At 42.0% G+C, this 20,988-nt stretch overlaps 2 protein-coding genes across 5 annotated transcripts in view; both read right to left on the bottom strand.

Annotated features, from left to right (window-relative positions):
• The window catches only part of LOC147021838 (tetraspanin-31-like), a 20,406-nt gene extending 12,156 nt beyond the window's left edge, over nucleotides 1-8,250 (bottom strand). Inside the window, exons 1-4 of the mRNA XM_085892240.1 lie at nucleotides 8,016-8,250; nucleotides 1,900-2,058; nucleotides 1,464-1,544; nucleotides 565-681 (exon numbers count right to left, since the gene is read on the bottom strand). Coding sequence (XP_085748366.1) covers nucleotides 565-681; nucleotides 1,464-1,544; nucleotides 1,900-2,058; nucleotides 8,016-8,093 — 435 coding nt within the window. The 5' untranslated portion in view covers nucleotides 8,094-8,250. The remainder of the gene's footprint in view (nucleotides 1-564; nucleotides 682-1,463; nucleotides 1,545-1,899; nucleotides 2,059-8,015) is intronic.
• A 7,678-nt stretch (nucleotides 8,251-15,928) lies between these two features.
• LOC147021837 (ankyrin repeat and SOCS box protein 4-like) overlaps nucleotides 15,929-20,988 on the bottom strand; it is a 32,860-nt gene continuing 27,800 nt past the window's right edge. For 3 of the 4 annotated variants that reach the window (XM_085892237.1, XM_085892235.1, XM_085892236.1), the window contains one exon: nucleotides 15,929-19,752. In XM_085892237.1, the coding sequence (XP_085748363.1) occupies nucleotides 19,564-19,752 (189 nt within the window). In that variant the 3' untranslated portion in view covers nucleotides 15,929-19,563. The remainder of the gene's footprint in view (nucleotides 19,753-20,988) is intronic. The other variant, XR_015060960.1, reaches the window with a different exon arrangement.

The following is a 20,988-nucleotide window of genomic DNA, read 5'->3' as shown; positions in this document are numbered from 1 at the left end:
ATGTTGCCATGGCATGCTTCTTTCTACAGCTTCACAAGGCGAAGGGCAGTGTCAGGCCGGGGTACCCAAGAGTTAACATAACAAGACTAAAATCGCTCATAATATGATAATTCTGCCTCATGTTGTGTCGAATTGGTGGTTTTCTGTACCATAAAAAAAAAATCAAAAACAACAAATTTTGCACCAGGTGTTGGTTTCAACTCAGCCCTTTTTGGTTTTTGTATGGCACAGTCATGACAGGAATGGCATGATCGACAACTCTGAGTAAACTTGAGCAAAACAATTATTTGCACAGACTTTTGGTCATTTTGCCTGTGCCAGCATTTGCTGAACATTTTGCAGACGTGGACACGTGATGACAACCATTTTGCTGAAAAGGAACATTTGGCGGCTAAACGTTCTGCAGACACCGATATTTGCAAAAAATGCACCTGACCGAGCACTGACTTTGCCAAACCTTTCCCTGTCCACACCATGGCAGATCAAGAAAGACAGACAGATAATTAAAAACAAACAAAAACAAAAAGAGAGCGAGAACCCGCAGCCACAGTACGTTTAACTGACCTCAGTGCTGTTCACGACCCGATCCGTGTTGTTAAATCCACAGCAGTGGTATCTGGATTCAATACGTTGTCTGGTGCTTGGAGACATGTGGTTCCACCCAACTTTCAGCAAGCCAAGCTGAAAGCACAGTGGTAAATTTCGAAAGAAGAAAGCTCCTGAATTCACAAAAATCACCCTCACAAATAAATTTGTAGTTAAATTTGGAGGTACATTTACATTTAACAATCAAGTGACACAAAACATGGTAATGTCTACAGATCTTAGGCATAAAGACTTTTCAGCATTCCAGCTGCACCAACACCCAGCCACTGTTAACGTAATATCAAAGTTCCTTGATTTTAAAATGTTGAATTAAAGAAATATCTTGCTGATAAAAGCAATTATCGTCATCATCACTCATAAACAATGCGTGGCTGTGTGTTGGCATCAGTTGTTGCAGGGGCACCATTGTTCCACCGATTCAGCGCCTCCTGTAGGTTAGAGCAGGAATTTGTAGTTTGACCAAGGTGCTTGTGATAGCTCCCCAACTCTTCGTGAAGGACACCGTAAGATATTAAACGTCCACCAACTAGTGTCAGCAGATGGGACGTCCAGTTTAACTTCCATCCACTGTGCGGCACACATTGATGAATCAGCCTGCCTACGAGACACTAAGATGACAGCTTGTAGCTGTGCCGAGATTTGAACCCAAGTTCAACAGCTCAGAGGTGAGTTTGCCTACCTTGAGGCTATCCTGCAGGCCCCAAGCATTTATGAACACTGTAATCAAAACACAATATACACTATCGATAATTAGAAACAATAACGTTCATTTATCCCAGAAAGAGAAAAACACACAAAAAGTACAGAATATGGCAAGAAACCATTGTCAAAAAAAACAACAAAAAAAACTTCCTTACCTGCTGTTCTTTGTTGAGAGCAAGGCAAGCACAGAACACACCCAACTGGACAATGAATATTATCAGGAGAATTACCATGTACTGATGCACTCTGTGAAGGAAGTAGACCAAGTAATAGCAAGGTTTGCTTTGAATGATGAATAGATTTATGCAACCACTAAAGTGCAGTGAGGATGCCATAAAACACATTTATCAGAAAGCAAGATATGATGGACAATTAATCCCTTATAATGTGGTAACTTATGCTGCGTAGTAGAGGATGAGCACAAAGAACAAACTGCAAGGCTGCTCGACTTGACTCGAGAATGCCTGCCTTGATAGTCCCCCACCCCCCCCAAAAAAAGTCAACAAACCAAGATTTGGACTAAACTTACAGAAGACCTTCAACAGCAGGAAACTAAAAGTGAACTCACCCCAAGCTATAAAAAAGGGATACAAAGAACAAGAGCACCTGGTGGTGCCTCAGTGTAGCCACAAGGCCCAGGACAGCGATGACAAAGAGGAGGGCAGCAACTGCAATCACTCCTCCAATGACCGACATACTCACAGTCGAAAAACTTGATGCTGCAACACCAATCAGTACCAGCCCAACAACCTGGCCACACAGAGCATGTGCAATGGGCATTAGCTGGAATTGCGATATTTTATTGGAGACTCGGTTTGATTAAATAACAATAAAATTTTTACAAAAAAAATAAATGAATTGGACTTTTAAAGACAATAAATATGCTTGCCCTTTCGAGGCTTGCGCTTGGCACTTTGAAGCCTGGTGGATTACTAAAACTAATCCGGCAATTAAAACCATTAGAAAGTGTTCACCGGATGATATCTGTGGTTTCAAGGAGTATCATCTTCTGCATTTCATCAATGTTACCTTTCCTTGGGATTTTGCTGATGTATTTCCAATTCAATCACAAATCAACAATTGCAGCACAGATGGCTGTGGTCTTCATTCAACACAAACTAGTGGCTTCAATCTCAAGGTCTTTATACTTTGACAGCTTCTCAGCTTCCTTGACGGAGACATTTCCTTCTGGTGGTAGTGTCATGTCAAGCAATTGACATTTCATATTTTTGTCCTTCAAGATGATGTCTGCTAGATTACCTTCAATCTCTCGGTCTGTGTGTTCAAGCATGTCCTACAATATTATTACTTGCACCTTGTCATTTTCTGCTACTGTTTCTGGTTTCATGTTTGTATGATTAGTTTGTTGCTGGAAAACTGTTGCAGTGGCATATTTTCCAATGTACAAGTTAAGCTGCTTTTTACGTCTCCACTCCTTGCTTCTTTGTTAAGATTGGGTATCCTGGGCCTACATGTTCTATGGTTTCTTTAAAGTCATACTATATTCTACATAAGAGGTCTGTACATCCTTCGTGATTCTTTTGGTATGTTTGTGTCGCTAAGCTTTCGTCTTGGGCTGCTATTCCAAGATATCTTGTCTCTGGTTTAAACCCAGAACCTCTTGATGTGCGACTTCGCAATCGATATACCTACATATTGCTATGGAAGCACATTGATCAGTTGTTGCTGTTCACCTTGCTCGACAACCTGTATGGTGTGTGAAGGAGAGTTATCCTGCTGCAGAACAAGATGAGAAGATGAGGACTGACCTTTGATATAAACTGAACAGCAACAAAGTTAAGGATTTCATTCCCGTTCCAAAATACTGATTTAGGTTCCAATCAGTGGGAATAAGAGATGTTACGCTTCACTCGGCTGAGACCGTAAGAGAGCCACCACCAAAGTAGTTCCTCTCAGCCTAATGTTCATTTAATTAAGAAAAAAACATGGTGATCACCATAAAAGTGCAGAAAATAAACTCTGCACTCAACAGTGAAGAACACATTCCACCACTACCTGAAAAAGGTGACATATGTGCGGTCTACACGAGGCTTTGGGGGGCTCTTTTGAAGTTGTAACAGCCTTAACTCATTGAAGTAACTAGAAGGGCACTCGGTGGAGCACATACATCCGTCACACAGTACCTGATCCACAAAAACATAGCGGGCCCAATACATTTTTGAAATGTCATGCTATATATAGTTTTTGGTCCCATCACTCAATAGTGAAGAATCACTTTCAAAATTAAACAATTTTCGTATCCGGATCTTCACCAAAATTGAATCAGTTCGTTCTTGTCACACACCTAACATGTCCACCAAGTTTCATTCGAATCCGTCAACAACTTTTTGAGATATCCTGCACACAGACAGACAGACAGACAGACAGACAAACAGAAATGGGTGAAAACATAACCACCTTCACATTCGGTGGTGGAGGTAACTAATGCTTCTCAACATGGGAAGCAAAAGAGATTACTTCCGTGGAATGCCAGATCATTACCAATCATCTCTCGTATTCATTGGATAAATTAACATAACATGATACATGTACCCTATAACTGTTTACACTTTTGTCCGGAAAGGATGATGCGGAGGTAGTACATTAACCTGTGAACTGTATCGTCTGGGTTCGTTTCCTGAACCCATTATAAAACTGTCCGATTGGTGATTCACAGGCATCACAAACCTCACCGTCCCTCAGATGAACGTTAAGCTCGTTGTGATATCCTTAACACCGTCTGGTGGAGGTTAAACATCCCAAGGTTTCTTTCACGAAGATACGGCGAGTTATCGCCAGGACGTTGAATAAATCCCAAATTCCTGCCACCTTCGGTCGAACGTCAGGCCTGGACAGGCAATTCAGGAAAGTTGGGCCAAAAGCGATCACTGGTTAACCCCACAATAAGTGGAGTAGCAGCAGATACATAATTTGATTCATTCATTTCATGTGCATCCTGTGGCTGCTGGTTGCATCATTACTGGGAGTGCAGCTGTGCTGCTGATGCAGTGCCCCCCTGAAGGTTAGGGCAGGAGTTTGTAATTTGTTTGTGGTGCCGGTGATAGCGACATGATGAAATGTTGAGGACACAGGTCGCCTCCTCTTCGCAAAGAACACCGTGGGATGTTTAAACGACCACCACCCAACGCCTGCAGACGAGAGACGTACGCACACACATTGATTAATCACCACGCCTGTGAAACACCGGGATGACGGCTTATCGGTGGGTCGAGATTCGGACGAGTGTCCAGGGTACGTCTAGTGCTCCAGGCCATCCTGCCAGTCCGAGAGATAACTGGTTTATCTCAAAAGAAAGAGGTATTTTGAAAGGTTCCAGCAAACACCGCACATTCTTCCCACCAATCTGACTTTGGGGGTGCATGGAGAATGCAAACAATCCTTCGATCATAAAACAGACATGCATATCATCATTGAGGTTTGACGGCTCAGGGGGAGACACCGTGCATCCCTCAAGTCGTACATAGCAACACATACTGCTTGGTGTACCTTAGAAAAAAAAAACAAGAAGGCAACAAACATCAGCAACGCCAGGCACGATCAGAAACCGACGCCATCCCTTCAAAAACCCAACTCAGAGATCAATGAACTCGAGTGAGCGTGCTTGTGTATACCGAGATGACTGTTCACTTACCTTAGTCACGTGCTCAGGTAGCCGCACCTGTCATCAGCATCACATGATGTGCACACGTTTGGTCGGTCCAATTATCTTATTATTTAGATAAGATAGACCGAGTTCCTTTTCCGTTGTTATATTAATCATAACAAACACCGGAACTGTCCTATCGATGAACACACACACACACACACACACACACACACACACACACACACACACACACACACACACACACACACACACACACACACACACACACACACACACACACACGAACCATAACACCACACACACACACACACACACACACACACACACACACACACACACGAACCATAACACCACACACACACACACACACACACACACGAACCATAACACCACACACACACACACACACACACGAACCATAACACCACACACACACACACACACACACGGACCATAACACCACACACACACACACACACACACACGAACCATAACACCACACACACACACACACACACACACACACGAACCATAACACCACACACACACACACACACGAACCATAACACCACACACACACACACACGAACCATAACACCACACACACACACACACACACACACGAACCATAACACCACACACACACACACACACACACACACACACACGAACCATAACACCACACACACACACACACACACACACACGAACCATAACACCACACACACACACACACACACACACACACACACACACACACACGAACCATAACACCACACACACACACACACACACACACAAACACACACACGAACCATAACACCACACACACACACACACACACGAACCATAACACCACACACACACACACACACACACGAACCATAACACCACACACACACACACACACACACACACACACACACACACACACACACACACACGAACCATAACACCACACACACACACACACGAACCATAACACCACACACACACACACACGAACCATAACACCACACACACACACGCACACACACACACACACGCACACGCACACACACACACACACACGAAACATAACACGACACACACACACACACACACACGAACCATAACACCACACACACACACACACACACACGAACCATAACACCACACACACACACGAACCATAACACCACACACACACACACACACGAACCATAACACCACACACACACACACACACGAACCATAACACCACACACACACACACACGAACCATAACACCACACACACACACACACGAACCATACCACACACACACACACACACACACACACACACACACACACACACACACACACACACACGAACCATAACACCACACACACACACGAACCATAACACACACACACACACGAACCATAACACCACACACACACACGAACCATAACACACACACACACACGAACCATAACACCACACACACACACACACACGAACCATAACACCACACACACACACACACACACACACACACACACACACACACACACACACACGAACCATAACACCACACACACACACACACACACACGAACCATAACACCACACACACACACACACACACGAACCATAACACCACACACACACACACACACGAACCATAACACCACACACACACACACACACACACGAACCATAACACCACACACACACACACACACACACGAACCATAACACCACACACACACACACACACACACACACGAACCATAACACCACACACACACACACACACACACGAACCATAACACCACACACACACACACACACACGAACCATAACACACACACACACACACACGAACCATAACACCACACACACACACACACACACGAACCATAACACACACACACACACACACACGAACCATAACACACACACACACACACACGAACCATAACACCACACACACACACACACACACACACACACGAACCATAACACCACACACACACACACACACACACGAACCATAACACCACACACACACACACACACACACACGAACCATAACACCACACACACACACACACACACACACACACGAACCATAACACCACACACACACACACACACGAACCATAACACCACACACACACACACACACGAACCATAACACCACACACACACACACACACACACGAACCATAACACCACACACACACACACACACGAACCATAACACCACACACACACACACACACACACACCATAACACCACACACACACCATAACACCACACACACCATAACACCACACACACACCATAACACCACACACACACCATAACACCACACACACACACACACCCCAACAATAACACCACACACACACACACACGAACCATAACACACACACACACACACACACACACACACACACACACACACACACACACACACACGAACCATAACACACACACACACACACACGAACCATAACACACACACACACACACACACGAACCATAACACACACACACACACACACACACGAACCATAACACACACACACACACACACACACACGAACCATAACACACACACACACACACACACGAACCATAACACACACACACACACACGAACCATAACACACACACACACACACGAACCATAACACACACACACACACACACGAACCATAACACACACACACACACACACGAACCATAACACACACACACACACACACGAACCATAACACACACACACACACACACACGAACCATAACACACACACACACACACACGAACCATAACACACACACACACACACACGAACCATAACACACACACACACACACACGAACCATAACACACACACACACACACACACACACACACACACACACACACACACACACACACACACACACACACACACACACACACACCATAACACCATACCACCACACACACACCATAACACAAACCATAACACCACACACACACCATAACACCACACACACACACACCATAACACCACACATAGAACATTCGAGATGATCACACCCAGAGTCCCCCCTCACCATGTACATCACGTTGAGGACACAAAGCGCTCCCCGGGTACATCCAAATCCACCGCAACTGAAACGGTCCGAACCCATGCTGGTAGGATGGCAGGCTTATCGCCCGAGCCGCCGTGAATCTTGCCGGTAGACGCGGTTATCGACGCCGCACAACCACCAAACAACAACGAGCCGATCACACAAGGAATCAACACCGCCAAGGTGTCGCGTCGTTCTCAACTCATTCGTTTAGTCGTCGTTCGTTCGCGCTCTCATTAGGTTGTAACGCTGAACACATGAATTGTTAATTATTGAAGCGATTTAGAAATTGTAACTTTCCATTATATTATGTGAATAACAAATTCTCAAGGTTTATGAAGTACAATGTTTTTAATATTAATGGAAAAAAGGATGTGCACGATTCACCCTTTTTTAATCGATTCGAATTGCCGGTGGATGAGAAATATTTTCCATGTTTCACGTGGACAATAATAAAGAATGGAACGGAGCACAAGAAGTTCGATTTATCCTGGTGTCATGATCGTTCGGAGTTTTGTATCCCGACGGAGTAGTGCGCGTTGGTGTTTATTATTACCTCCCCCCCCCCCTCGAAACATTTTTTCTGACTCGAAATCCCAATTCACTTTTCTTTTTGAACTTCCCACCTTTCCACCGTCTTACCTTCGCTTTCCTTACATTCTTACCTTTCCAGAAATAACCTTCCGGGCGAACCTCATTTAAACAAAAAAATTCCTTTCGAAGACGTTTATCGACATCCTGGCAATTCGTTCCTATCATCAATCACTCGCAAAGTGTGTTCCGATCTTTAATCATTAAATTGCAGTAAATATAACAGTAAAAAAAAAAATTATCCTGTGGTAAAAATAACACAATGTGAAAAATAATAAAAGGAAGCCTCTTATTCATGTGCTGGTTAAAAGAGTTCAGAATTGGGAGGTTATACATTTCTTAACAGGAAAGGGAAAAAATAAAAATTCTGGAATGATCGAGGCAGCGGTCTGTTGCCTATACACCGCCCGAGTTCAATTTTTTTTTTTTAATTTTCTGTATGATTAAAAACATTATAATTTACCTGGAGGTTTGGATTAAATTGAAGCAACTTTTACGAAATAATATTTCCTCGCCCCGAGGAGCGTTTCCGTGTCTTATGGTGGGATAGACAGTAAAGTACGAGTTGATCGTACCCGCCCGTTTCCTTTCTTGAATTGAATTTCACGAAGCCGCCTCCTGTTTTTTTTTTTTTGTTATTTGTCAAACATCACGTGAAAAAGAAAAAAATCGCACCCTTGTCGGAAAAAAAAATCTGTTCAGTGAAACTGCTACACCGCTTAAAAAGTATCCCCATGGGGGACTGACGGTTACTTCCCTAAACAAAAACACAAAAAAACTAGACCGGGCACTCGGTAGAGCGCATACCTTCGCCGCCGCAACTTTTTTTCCGGGCACATTTGAAAAACGTCATTTTAAAACGTCCATGACGTCACAACCGTCAGTCCGATTGACGTCAAATTTGGTGTGTAACCTCCTTGAAGGCAGTCCAACAAAATGGAATGATAAACACTGAAAAATTAAAAAGTTGAAAAATGACGTCATCTTTTGACGTCATTTTAACGCACTTCCGGGGACGTCACGTCCAATCGGGGACTACCATTCTGAAAGCTCGTAGTTCACTGAACGTTTTAAAGTTGGTTTCATGTCAATAGCTCGGTTAGATCTGAAGCTATGCCTACAAGTATATTTTGACCTTGAGTGTGACCTTGACTACAGAGTTAATTGGCAAAACCTGTACATCAATAAACAGATATTTTGGTACTGATCCTAATGCCTGGATTTGGGAGACTTTGCTTTATAAATTATATAGATATTTGAATGTAAAATATCAGGACATTTTAGCCACAATTGAAAAACGTCATGTTCAAACGTCAATGACGTCATAACGGTCATTCCGATCGAAGTCAAATTTGGTGTGTGACGTCCTTAAGGTAAGTCCTACAAAACGGTATGATCAAAACTGATGAGATCAAAAATTGAAAATTTACGTCATCTTGTGACGTCATTTAGACGCACTTCCGATGACGTTACGTCAAATCCGACACTACATATCCGAAAGCTATCTCGTCATGGAACAATATGGCGGTGGTTGCTGTCGATAGCTGTATTATGAAGGAAGTTATGCTCAAAAGAGTGTTTTTGACCTTTTCATGACCTTGACCTTGACCTTTGACCCGATCGCTCCAAAAATCTAATCAAATCGTCCTTGGATACTCATGAATCATCCCACCAAATTTCATGCAATTCGGTTTAATACTTTCTGAGTTATGCGAATAACAAACAAACACACATATTCACAAATAAATAAATACACAGCGACCAAAACATAACCTTTCGCAGAATGCGAAGGTAACTAGAGGGGGAGCACTCGGGAGAGTGAAAAACCTCCGCCGCCAATACTGCTGGGTCACTCAAGTGAACCTTATATCTTATTCATTAAATATGTCAACAGTGCTGACAGAGTTATAGTTCTTTTCTCCATTTTTGGGGGTGGGGGAGGGGGAGGGGTTGGAAATCACTTAAAACATGTAAAAATGCAAAAAAAAAAAAAATCGAAATTTTGTTGAAAAAAAAGTTGCAAAATTTTTTTTTCTTGAACAATTTTTTTTTTGGGGAGGGGGGTTGGAAATCACTTAAAACATGTAAAAATGCAAAAAATAAATTTTTTTCTCAAACAATTTTTTTTTGGGGGGGGGGGGGGAATCAATTCACATATGTAAAAATGCAAAAAAAAAATATTTTCTCTCACAATTTTTTTTGGGAGGGGTAACAATTCTTTTTGGGGGGGTTGGAAATCACTTAAAACATGTAGAAATGCAAAAAAAATAATTTCTCCAACAAATTTTTTTTTGGGGGGGGGTCCAAAATTTAATGGCATGATCCTTGAACCATACCTAACCCCCCACCAAGTTTCGTCGAATCTGTCGAGGAGTTTTTCCGTAATACTGTTCACAAACAAACAAACAAACAAACAGAAAGGGGTGAAAACAGTAACCTCCATCCATCTTTGAAGATGGCGGAGGTTAACTAAACAACTCAAGAAAAACTAAACAATAACAAACGAGAAACGAACGAAACACGGTGGGTTCTTCTTCATTTTTGACGGACCGATGGAAGGAAGGACACACGGTGTATTGAAGCGGTTTACACCAATTAAAAATCCACATCTTCGTGTACGACTCTTACACCATTCTTTGAATTGGTCATTTTCCCCATGTCGATACTGAGGTTCTACAACTTCTACCGAGAAGGACCAGTGAGTGCTGATGAATCCACATCCCACATATGTAAATCTGTACATGAAACGTTTCCTGGAGATCGATAATAGTCTCGATGTCAAACAGCCATTTCAGGGCAAAGCGTGCTTTAGCGTCATTATGAAGTTTTTTGGTTGATTCATCATCTCTGAGCTATATTGAGATCAAGGATGTCCTCTCTTACGAACTGTCCCTTGTCCCAGCCTCGTTGTTTGATGAGAGCGGTGCGATGCGGACTCAGTCGAAAGCAGTCCTGAAGACGAAACTCCAAGTTGAGCAATCAAGTCGAATCCAAGGTGTTCCAGATGCTGTCATCATCGATGGATGCGCCATGTTATGGACTGTACATTGGCCCACAAATGGTATAGTTGAGGATTATGTGATCAACTTCATGGGAACCATCAAATACCACCTGGAGTGTTGTGACGTATACTGACTTTCGACATGTACATCAAAATCAGCACAAAACAAATGACAAGATCCAGTCGCGCAGGTCATGATTCAAGTCAAAAACATCAACTCAACTTACACACAACACTTCCGGCGCAAAAAGTGGTCCGAAATGTCGCCTACAACAAAGTACAACTGATCGATTTGATCTGTCAGTATCTGATGACCCACATTGTCGACAACCAGACTAAACTGGTGATCACCGGAAAAGATCCTACACCATTCCAAGTATGAAACAATTCCACTCTCCAGAGACAGGATCAGAAAACACACCATGAAGAAGCAGATGTCATCATCATCCATCACTTAGTTAGAATTGTGTCAGGTGTCAGTGGTGACTCGCACATCAAAGTGGTCTGCGACGATACAGATGTCTTTGTGCTGTTGATTCATTTCTACCTCGAGGATTAGATGACTGTGGATGTCAGCATGGAGAGTCCGTGTGCTGGGAGGGCGAACGTAGACATTCGCCAAACAGCACTGAAACACAAAAGCATCGCCAAATATCTGCCTGCGGTACATGCTCTGACCGGAAGTGATACTGTGTCATATTTGTTTGGCATTGGAAAGGCCACAGCGCTGAAGGTACTAATGGGCGGACATCATCCCACCTTACTTGGTCAGCTGGAAGCAGACGAGGAAAAGATTATATCTGAGGCAACTACCTTCATTGCTACCTGTTATGGTTCCAAAGTCGAAGGTGATATGTCCACACACCGGTATCAGTTGTGGAAGTCTAAGATGGCCAACTCCAAGATTACCTCTGCTCCGAAATTGAAGTTGTTGTCCCATCGCATGATGCCTTTGTTCAACATGTACATCACGCTCATCAACAAGTCAGTATATGGAAATCGGCCACTCAGTCAGACCCTCCGAACTTGGATCCCATCAAGTATGGATGGCAAGAAGGTGAGGACGGTGCGACATTATGTCCAACCACACTTCCACCTGATGTGTCTGCTGCACCAGTCACCATTCTGCAGCTGATCAAGTGTGGATGCTCCACCAGCCGGCCATGTTCCACCGGGAGGTGTGGTTGTGTAGCAGCACAGATGTCATGTTCGATGTTTTGCAGTTGTAAAGCTGGATCAGACTGTTGTAAGGAACAGACAAGGGCAGGAGCTGCTAATCACGACAACGATGACGAAGATTGAACATAATGTAGAACATTGCATCCTAAACAAAGTTAATATTTGTTTGCCTAAAAATAAAAGGTAATTTCAAAATCATGTACAATGTACAATGTACATACTTACTTTAAGACATAACTCAAAGTCACAGTCAACTATCCGCATGTATCCGGATATATTTGTGTAAAAATCGTATTCCAATATAATCATCAATTCAATGATCATTGCAAGTAAGTTACATCAGCTGTCATTGAATATTATTGTCCGTAGTATTAATATTTGACGGTTCATCAAATTAAATTTCTTACTCGAAGTGATCAGTGGAACTGCAAAATAGCCATTTTTCATATTAAAATGGTGGCCATCTTGAAAATATGAGACAAGTCTTATCTATATACATCTTCAATTTTATCATTATCGGATTTCCTTGACCATGAAAACATAGTGGTAGACACCAAAATTGTGTTTGTAAGTGCATTAGAAATTAAGATAGAGCCCAAAACAGAATTTATCGAAAGTCGGTGCCGGCCATTTTGTTTTTGGCCTCCAAAAAAAATTCCTCAAGGGTGCGAGTCCGGCACCCGGCTGATTCTGATTCAGGATAGCTCAGAGACGATGAATCAACCAAAACAAACTTCATAATGACGCCACAACATGCTTTTTCACATTTCCGCTAGACTATATCGAAAGGATGGCGTTGGAAAAATAGCCAATGATTTTAATATACCTGAAGTGTCGGTTTTTGTATTTCTCCATACATTTATTAAACATTTGTTTCGAATTGTGGATTGTATTTTTAAGAGGCTGAGTGTGTTCGTGACTTGTCAGGTATATGATCTACGTCATATTTGTTTTTGGGGGTAGAAAACCGACGTGTCCGGTACATGACTAATGTAATGTTTTTTTTTCTTGGAGGAGGAGAGGTAAAAAACTGTTGGGTCAGGTATATGATTTGTCGGGTACTAAAACCTGGTGGCCATTTTGAAAAAAAATAAAGTAACATGTAAAAAGGGCCTCCGTTTAAAAAAAAAAAATCTGGATAATCAACTGGTATTGTTTTTTTTTTAATTTAGCCTTTTATACATATTAACAAATACCTGCGGAACATCCGCACAATGTAAAATATGATTTCAAGTCCTCAAGTCCTTCCCCCCTCACAAACCCCAAGTTGGCAACACCCCCTCCCAAACCCCAAGTCCTCAACCTCTCCCTCTCAACCTGAAGGCTTCAATCCCATCCCCACTTCAAGCCTTCAAACCCATTCCTCCACCACAACTCCTCAACCCTCCCCCCAACTCAAAATCTCAATTTCCCCCTCCCACGTCTGCCCCATCTTTGCTCTCCCTCCCCTCCCCCCCCGCCTCCGAACCCCAATTCCTCGTCTTCCCCTCCCGCTCATAAAAGCGAAAAGGCATTCTTACATCGAACATTACACATTTATTTTAATATCACGACAATCCCTCATTCTTAGTTGTAAGATTGATGAGTAATGACAAGGAGGTTCCAAATAATACAACTTTAAACTTCTAAAGAGTTTAAAGTTGGACAAGTCTGAAAACGACAATGGTTCACAAGCGGTATTTGATTAAGTAGATTGTTTCAGAAGTCAAGGATGACACAATGTGATAATTTTTGACGAATTTATAAAAACGATCAACATGATGTGGTACGAGTGACAGGTTATTAGCTGCAAAATGTCGAAAACCCAGTTTCGTTCAACAACTTTCAAAATTTGACCTTTGCATAACCTTTAAAGGTCACAAAACAATGTTGTGGACATTAAAATAAGGAAACAGGATACGTGCTATAGCTTATTGGAGTTAGTTCGTCGAAGAAGGTCGAAAACCCGGTTCGATTCCCACAAGTTTGAAAATTTGACCTTTGTGAACTTTAAAGGTCAAAGGTCAAGGATTATGACCTTTGGTGCAAAACTTCCTCTGGAACATTCCAGGAGCAATATAACATCATATAGGCTATATGGCATCTCGCACTCCTCGCATTATCCATACTTTGATGAAATCAGCGTAAAAACAAACTTGAAAGGGGCGCCACGGGCAAGGTGTTCGAGATAGAGAAAAATGGTTTCAAGACTTTAGGTGGGGAATGACCTGAAGATTATGCATAAAAAATATTGTCATCCTAGCTCTCAAAGTTTGGGCGGTCGTATGATTTTTATGTCAAAATTCGCAATTTTCTAAGTTCGTGACCTTGGGACGAAAATGAAAAATCGAGCTCTGTGGGGCTATGCAGGTGCCATTGGGCTAACCAAATACCGAAACCACTACCACATTCAACAAACCCATCGGAGAAGATGGATTTTTACATCAAAGTTCGCAATTTTCTAAGTTCGTAACCTTGTGACCTTGACCTTGGGACGAAAATGAAAAATCGAGCTCTGTGGGGCTATGCAGGTGCCATTGGGCTATCAAAATAATGAAACCCCTTCCAAATTCGGCAAACCCCCTAGGAGAAGATGTAACTTGAAATCGGCTACCCCCTAAAAACACATGTTTTTTGGGCGTGGCTCCACTCATAATGGGCGCACCACGCCCATTCTCAGGAAAACACAACTACATCATGATATAAACTTCCCACCCAAATTTTATCAGGATCGGATCAAAACCCACGGAGCTATGCTCGGGCAGACAGACAGACAGTCATACAGACAGACACCCATAACGTATATAGTGGTCACTAACTGACTCGTGAACCAATTACTTGGAATCTCCTTGTCATTACTCGTCAATCAGCGGCTATCTCAATATTCTGCTGTATCATTGAGAATCTCTCAAAAAGCATTTTTTTTTACCACGTTTGATAAATTCATCCTTATGGCTGAAATTTGTCATGGCCTGGATGTTTATCCTCATCACCATGTGATGAATCTGAACAACTCGACACATTACGATCCATTTGTTTGCCAACAAAATGCACACACAGCTTCACGACTACACCATCAGACCACAATGGTGATACCTTGTAAACGGAAATAAACCAGCAGTCACAGAATCATGGTAGAACGGGCAAAGTTTACACATCCATTTATTTACGTCACATAATGTGTGAATTACATGTCCATGCACATTTGAAAGACAGTTTCCTTGCACACTTTTCAGCTTTGAAATATTAATTATGACTATTTTCTTTCCTCTGCATACCTTTATTTCATGATATACGACACGTTGTTCAGTTTTTCAATGGACACAAACTCAGTAGTACTCTTCATTGTACGAAAGTTTGCTTTGGGTGGTGGAAAGTGAACCGCTTCCTCGATCATTCCTGACAAAACATGCATAACCCTCATTTCCTCAGCGATAATCAAAATGTACCCTTCTTTCCTCAAAAAGGTACCTTTATTTCACGATTGTTTGGAGACGTGTTGTTCGGTCTTCAAATGTACACCTGCAGAGACCGATGAAGCCTGAGACCTATAAGGAGCGAACAAAAGTGGTGACAATTTGATTTCGGAGCTCCACCCGAGGATTTTAAAGTAATTCTTAACCATTGACAGACAGATAGAGCCAAAAACGATACGATATCTCAAAAAGTTATGGATGGGTTCTGACAAAATTTGGAAAATGAGTTGGGTCTGTCACAAGACAAAGCTGGTGAGATTCCAGTGCTTTGCTGAGCGCGGTTGTAGTTTAAACGTGCTCAACAGGTGTATTTCAGGAACAACAAGATTTGAATGTCACATACCTGGAGTATTTACAACACATTTCATTACAAGTTGTCATCTACACCATTAAAAAGCGTTTGCATGATATATTTTGAAATTCCTCCACCAAACCCTCGAAGAGGTTAACTTTGAACATGAGGAAATTACTCTTGGTAAAGTTAGTCTATTGATTGATAAGTCAGCTTTCTTTGTGAGGATCTATTATATGATGAATCAACGAGTCAAAGAGCTGTAAACACTGGGTGTGATCTCCACAAGCAGTATTAATAATCTTACAAATGCTGGAGGTGAAACTTTTTTTGTATTTTTATCTTGCCAAAACGAAGTTTTTGCAAGATATGTTAGTCAGCTTGTATGTTTTTTTATTTTTTTTATTTTTTTTGTTTGTTTGTCAGTAATCACGTATCGATCACTCTGCAGAGCACAGTTATCATTGGAAATTTTTGTAACTTCGCATATCAGAGGCCTATAGAGGTCCCTTTCAGCGCATAAAATTTTGAAGGTCAAGGTCAAAGGTCAAGGTCACTGTCGCAAATCAGGGGAGTCGACAAAACCCTTATTTTTTGAGTAATTTTGATCGGATCGTATTCAAACTTCATGGGAATATAGTTCATGGTCTGGCGCTCAGCTGATTAATTTTTGGTGACGATCAGCCTTGACCTTCATGGTTAGCAGCCTTGACCTTCGAAAGTTTTTGACCCCAAGGTCAAATTTTGAAATCTTAGATACCATATCGAGTAAAACCTCATATGAAAGCGCTTGATAAGTGCTTTCCAGATCTGTCAAAAGTTTGACGCTATGACGTCATTTGATGACGTCATGACGAAAAAACGGATTTTTCATGAAAATTTTATTTCCTCAGTTCTCATCAAAATCTCTTGATATTTCATGTACAATGGTCCTGGAGAGATACCATTAACCGTACGAAAATATAAAGGTCAAGGTCAAAGGTCAAGGTCACAAACAGGTCAAGCATCAAGGTCGATGAAATCCTTATTTTTTGAGTAACTTTAATCGAATAAATAAGTCACTCATGTTCACATTTTGGCAAGATACTGGTCACCCTGGGGGTGACATTGGGTTTTTTTGAGAAGTTTGTACCTGATAGTTATTTGCTTGTTAAGGATATTAGGAGACTTCAGTGTACTACGTGGATTACAAGGACATTAATGAGTGTTGGACAAATCAACACAGCATGAGATTTGAACCTTGGAAAACAACATCACGAGCTATGTATGTTCTCAAACACACCGTGGAATGTGTCATTCTTACTCAGGGCAATGGAACAGATGTCCATCTACAGTATATTATGAAACGAGCCGTGTCTGTCTGTCATGTTATAATTTGAGAACGGATAAACAGATTTTAATAAATCCAACTACGGTGGATTCAGGGAACTCCCGGGTAGGTTTGTGATGCGATTAAAAATTTTTAGCCGCGTCTGGTGTTGCGAACGTGGCTCTAAGAGAGCTCCGCCTCGTTCTTCTTCTTCTTCTTCTTCTTCTTCTTCTTCTTCTTCTTCTTCTTCTTCTTCTTCTTCTTCTTCTTCTCCTGGTGAAGACAAAACCTTGAGGACTCAGCTCTTTTATATACAGGATCTGGATCTCCTTAAATACTAAACACCTGTACACATCCTCACATTGAGGGTGCCTTTTGAGAGCGTCTATCATGAACTTTTAAATATATTCGGACATTTGCTTTAAAGTTTCGAAAAGTTCACGTTACTATTTCAAGATTATTCCATTTAACGTGTTGTAATTTCGTAAATACACTATTTTCTCGTCATGAACGACGACCTCGCTATTGGCTCCATCAAGGCACGTGACAAAATATTCGAAGTTGTTTTTTTTTTCTTCTTCTTCTTCTTCTTCTTGTTTTCTTCTTCTGCTGAAGACAAAACATGTAGGACGCGGCTCTTGGACACATTTGTCCTTGTTTTTTTTATGGGTACATGGGCCCACGTGGTGAAACCGCAAATGCCAACTTGCGACGCTGGTTATCCCCACACTCCCAGGAATCCTTTTTCTTCTTGCCCTATTGATTAGCCATTACAGCAAAGATTGGTATTTACGCAGTGAAGCGACGGGTCTTATATTCTCGTATGTTAGAGTTTGCTACACCAAAAAGAAAAGTATTTAAAGCAATGATGAAAAGTTAAAGTCTCATCACAAATCTCATCCAAGATTCTAACTGCAGTGAAGATCTCGCATGATAATCTTGATTCTAGAGGTATCCACATTCACCTGTTAGCTGTCTAGCCAGGGTTTGAATCTTGGTCCAGCTATAAACTGTCATCCTGGTGCTTCGAATGCATGCTGAGCAAAACAACCATGTTATCAATGTGTGTGCCGTCCCTCGGATGGAGGTTAAATTGGGTGTCTCATCTGCTAGTATTAGTTGGTGGAATTTAAAGTTCCCACAGTGTCCTTCATGAATTTTAGGCGAGCTACTGCTGGCATCCTGAACAAATTACAAATGATTGCTGTATCCTACAGGGGCCACAGCATCAGCGGCACAGCCACGACTTGAAAGCAAACAGCCGACGATGCTTCCCGTAGCCATGTGCTGCACACAAAATAAGTCTTACCCAGAGGGATGATGCATGCACCAAAACAACCATGTTATCACAGACATCAAGCAGCTCGTCAACAAAATCCAACATGTACTATCTTCCTAAACGATGCAAACTCGACTTTTCTTGACTCTACTTCTCGTACTGTGAACAAGCCAAGTTTGTAAGTGATAAAGTTTTGTTTTCCATGTCCTGATTCATTCTTCAAGAAGATCCACTTGTATTGTATAGTGCATACTAAATCTGCTGATGACTTTGTTCATCAAAAGAAAGTACGATCACATGGCCAACAACAATGCTCAGTTAAGCTGAACTGCACTGTTCACATCCACACGGTCAGCAAAGCAACCATAAGCACGGGGAAGGAGGGAAGGTGCTTCTTGATTTAAATCACGTGATCTACCCCGGATCAATAAAACACTCCTTCTGGCTGCAGGAGGAGGTAGACTTTCAGCCGCCCAGGCAGAGGTAGTTGTGGGATTGCAGAGTGGCATCTCGTGGCGAGAGTGCAGCGAATGCAGCACCGTGATAGGTGCAGGAGAGAACGAGGCCTACTTTGGCACATGTGGAACAACGAGTCATAGAATGCTTTATGCTCCTGCAAAGATAGGTTAAAACAGATTTATAAATAAAGCAGATTCAAATAAAACAGTTAAAACAGATTCAAGAAATGAAAGTGAACAGGAGAAAGCATGACTTATCGTTAATTATCCCATTGAAACGGCACGGTTGAACTTGAGCTCGATGTACAATAATGTGTCACACACATCACGGCAGGTACAGGAAATGACTGATTACCTCCGCCACCAAAGGTGGACAGAGGTTATGTTTTCACAGCTGTCTGTCTGTCTGTCTGTCTGTCTGTGAGTGCGATATCTCAAAAAGTTATGAACGGATTTGGTGAAGATCTGGTGAAGTTTGGTGAAGATCTGGATGTTCACCAAAATTTGTTGAACATCTGGATCCGGATATGAGAATTTTTTTTAAGTGATTCTTCACTATTGAGAGATGGGGTCCAAAACGATACATAGCACGATATTTTAAAAAGTTGTTGATGGATTATGATGAAACTTGGTGGACAGGTTGGATATTCGACGAGGACGAACTTATTCGAGTTTGGTGAAGATTCGAATCCGGATCCGGATATTGGAATTATTAAAGTGATTCTTCAACCATTGAGTGATGGGGCCAAAAACGATATATAGCACGATATCTCAAAAGGTTGTGTACGGATTCAGACGAAACTTGATGGATGAGTTGGGTATGTGACAAGAACAAACCGATTCGATTTTGGTTCAGGTACGGATCCAGATCTGGCCTGTCAGTGGGGTACAAAAGGTAAACTGCAGGTCCTGGGGGAGGTATGCGCTCTACTGAGTGTCGTTCGACTTCATTTACTGCAACTATTTTGCAAACTAGCATTCGATATAGGAGAAATGTTCCTCAGTGGTAAATTTATCTGAAGTTTCATCATTTGCTACTGACCTGAGCATCCACAAAACTGTATACCACGAGAATACCTCACATTTCAAGGAGCACACCTGTATCTGCACCTTACATTTCAAGCACACCTGCAGCACACGGAGTAGGATATAACTGCACCTCACTATTTCAAGGAGCACACCAGGCTACATTTTCGAATGCAAACCGGTTTGTGTCACTTGAAATGATGGAACACTTGCAATCCCATCTATCTTTTATATTTTCTGAGATTTAGATTATGAATACTTGAAGACAAAGAATCCGTAAAGTTTTGCTGTGACTTGGAAGATTGAGGCAGGTCTGCATTGCCCTTATCTCTGAATCTCCAACACATTTTAAAACTTCCATTGTA

Source organism: Eptatretus burgeri, chromosome 8 (assembly GCF_056783735.1).
Source record: "Eptatretus burgeri isolate ZD-2024b chromosome 8, Ebu_testis_v1, whole genome shotgun sequence".
In the NCBI taxonomy this organism is placed as follows: Eukaryota; Metazoa; Chordata; class Myxini; order Myxiniformes; family Myxinidae; genus Eptatretus; species Eptatretus burgeri.
This window is presented reverse-complemented; position numbering and strand designations above follow the sequence as displayed.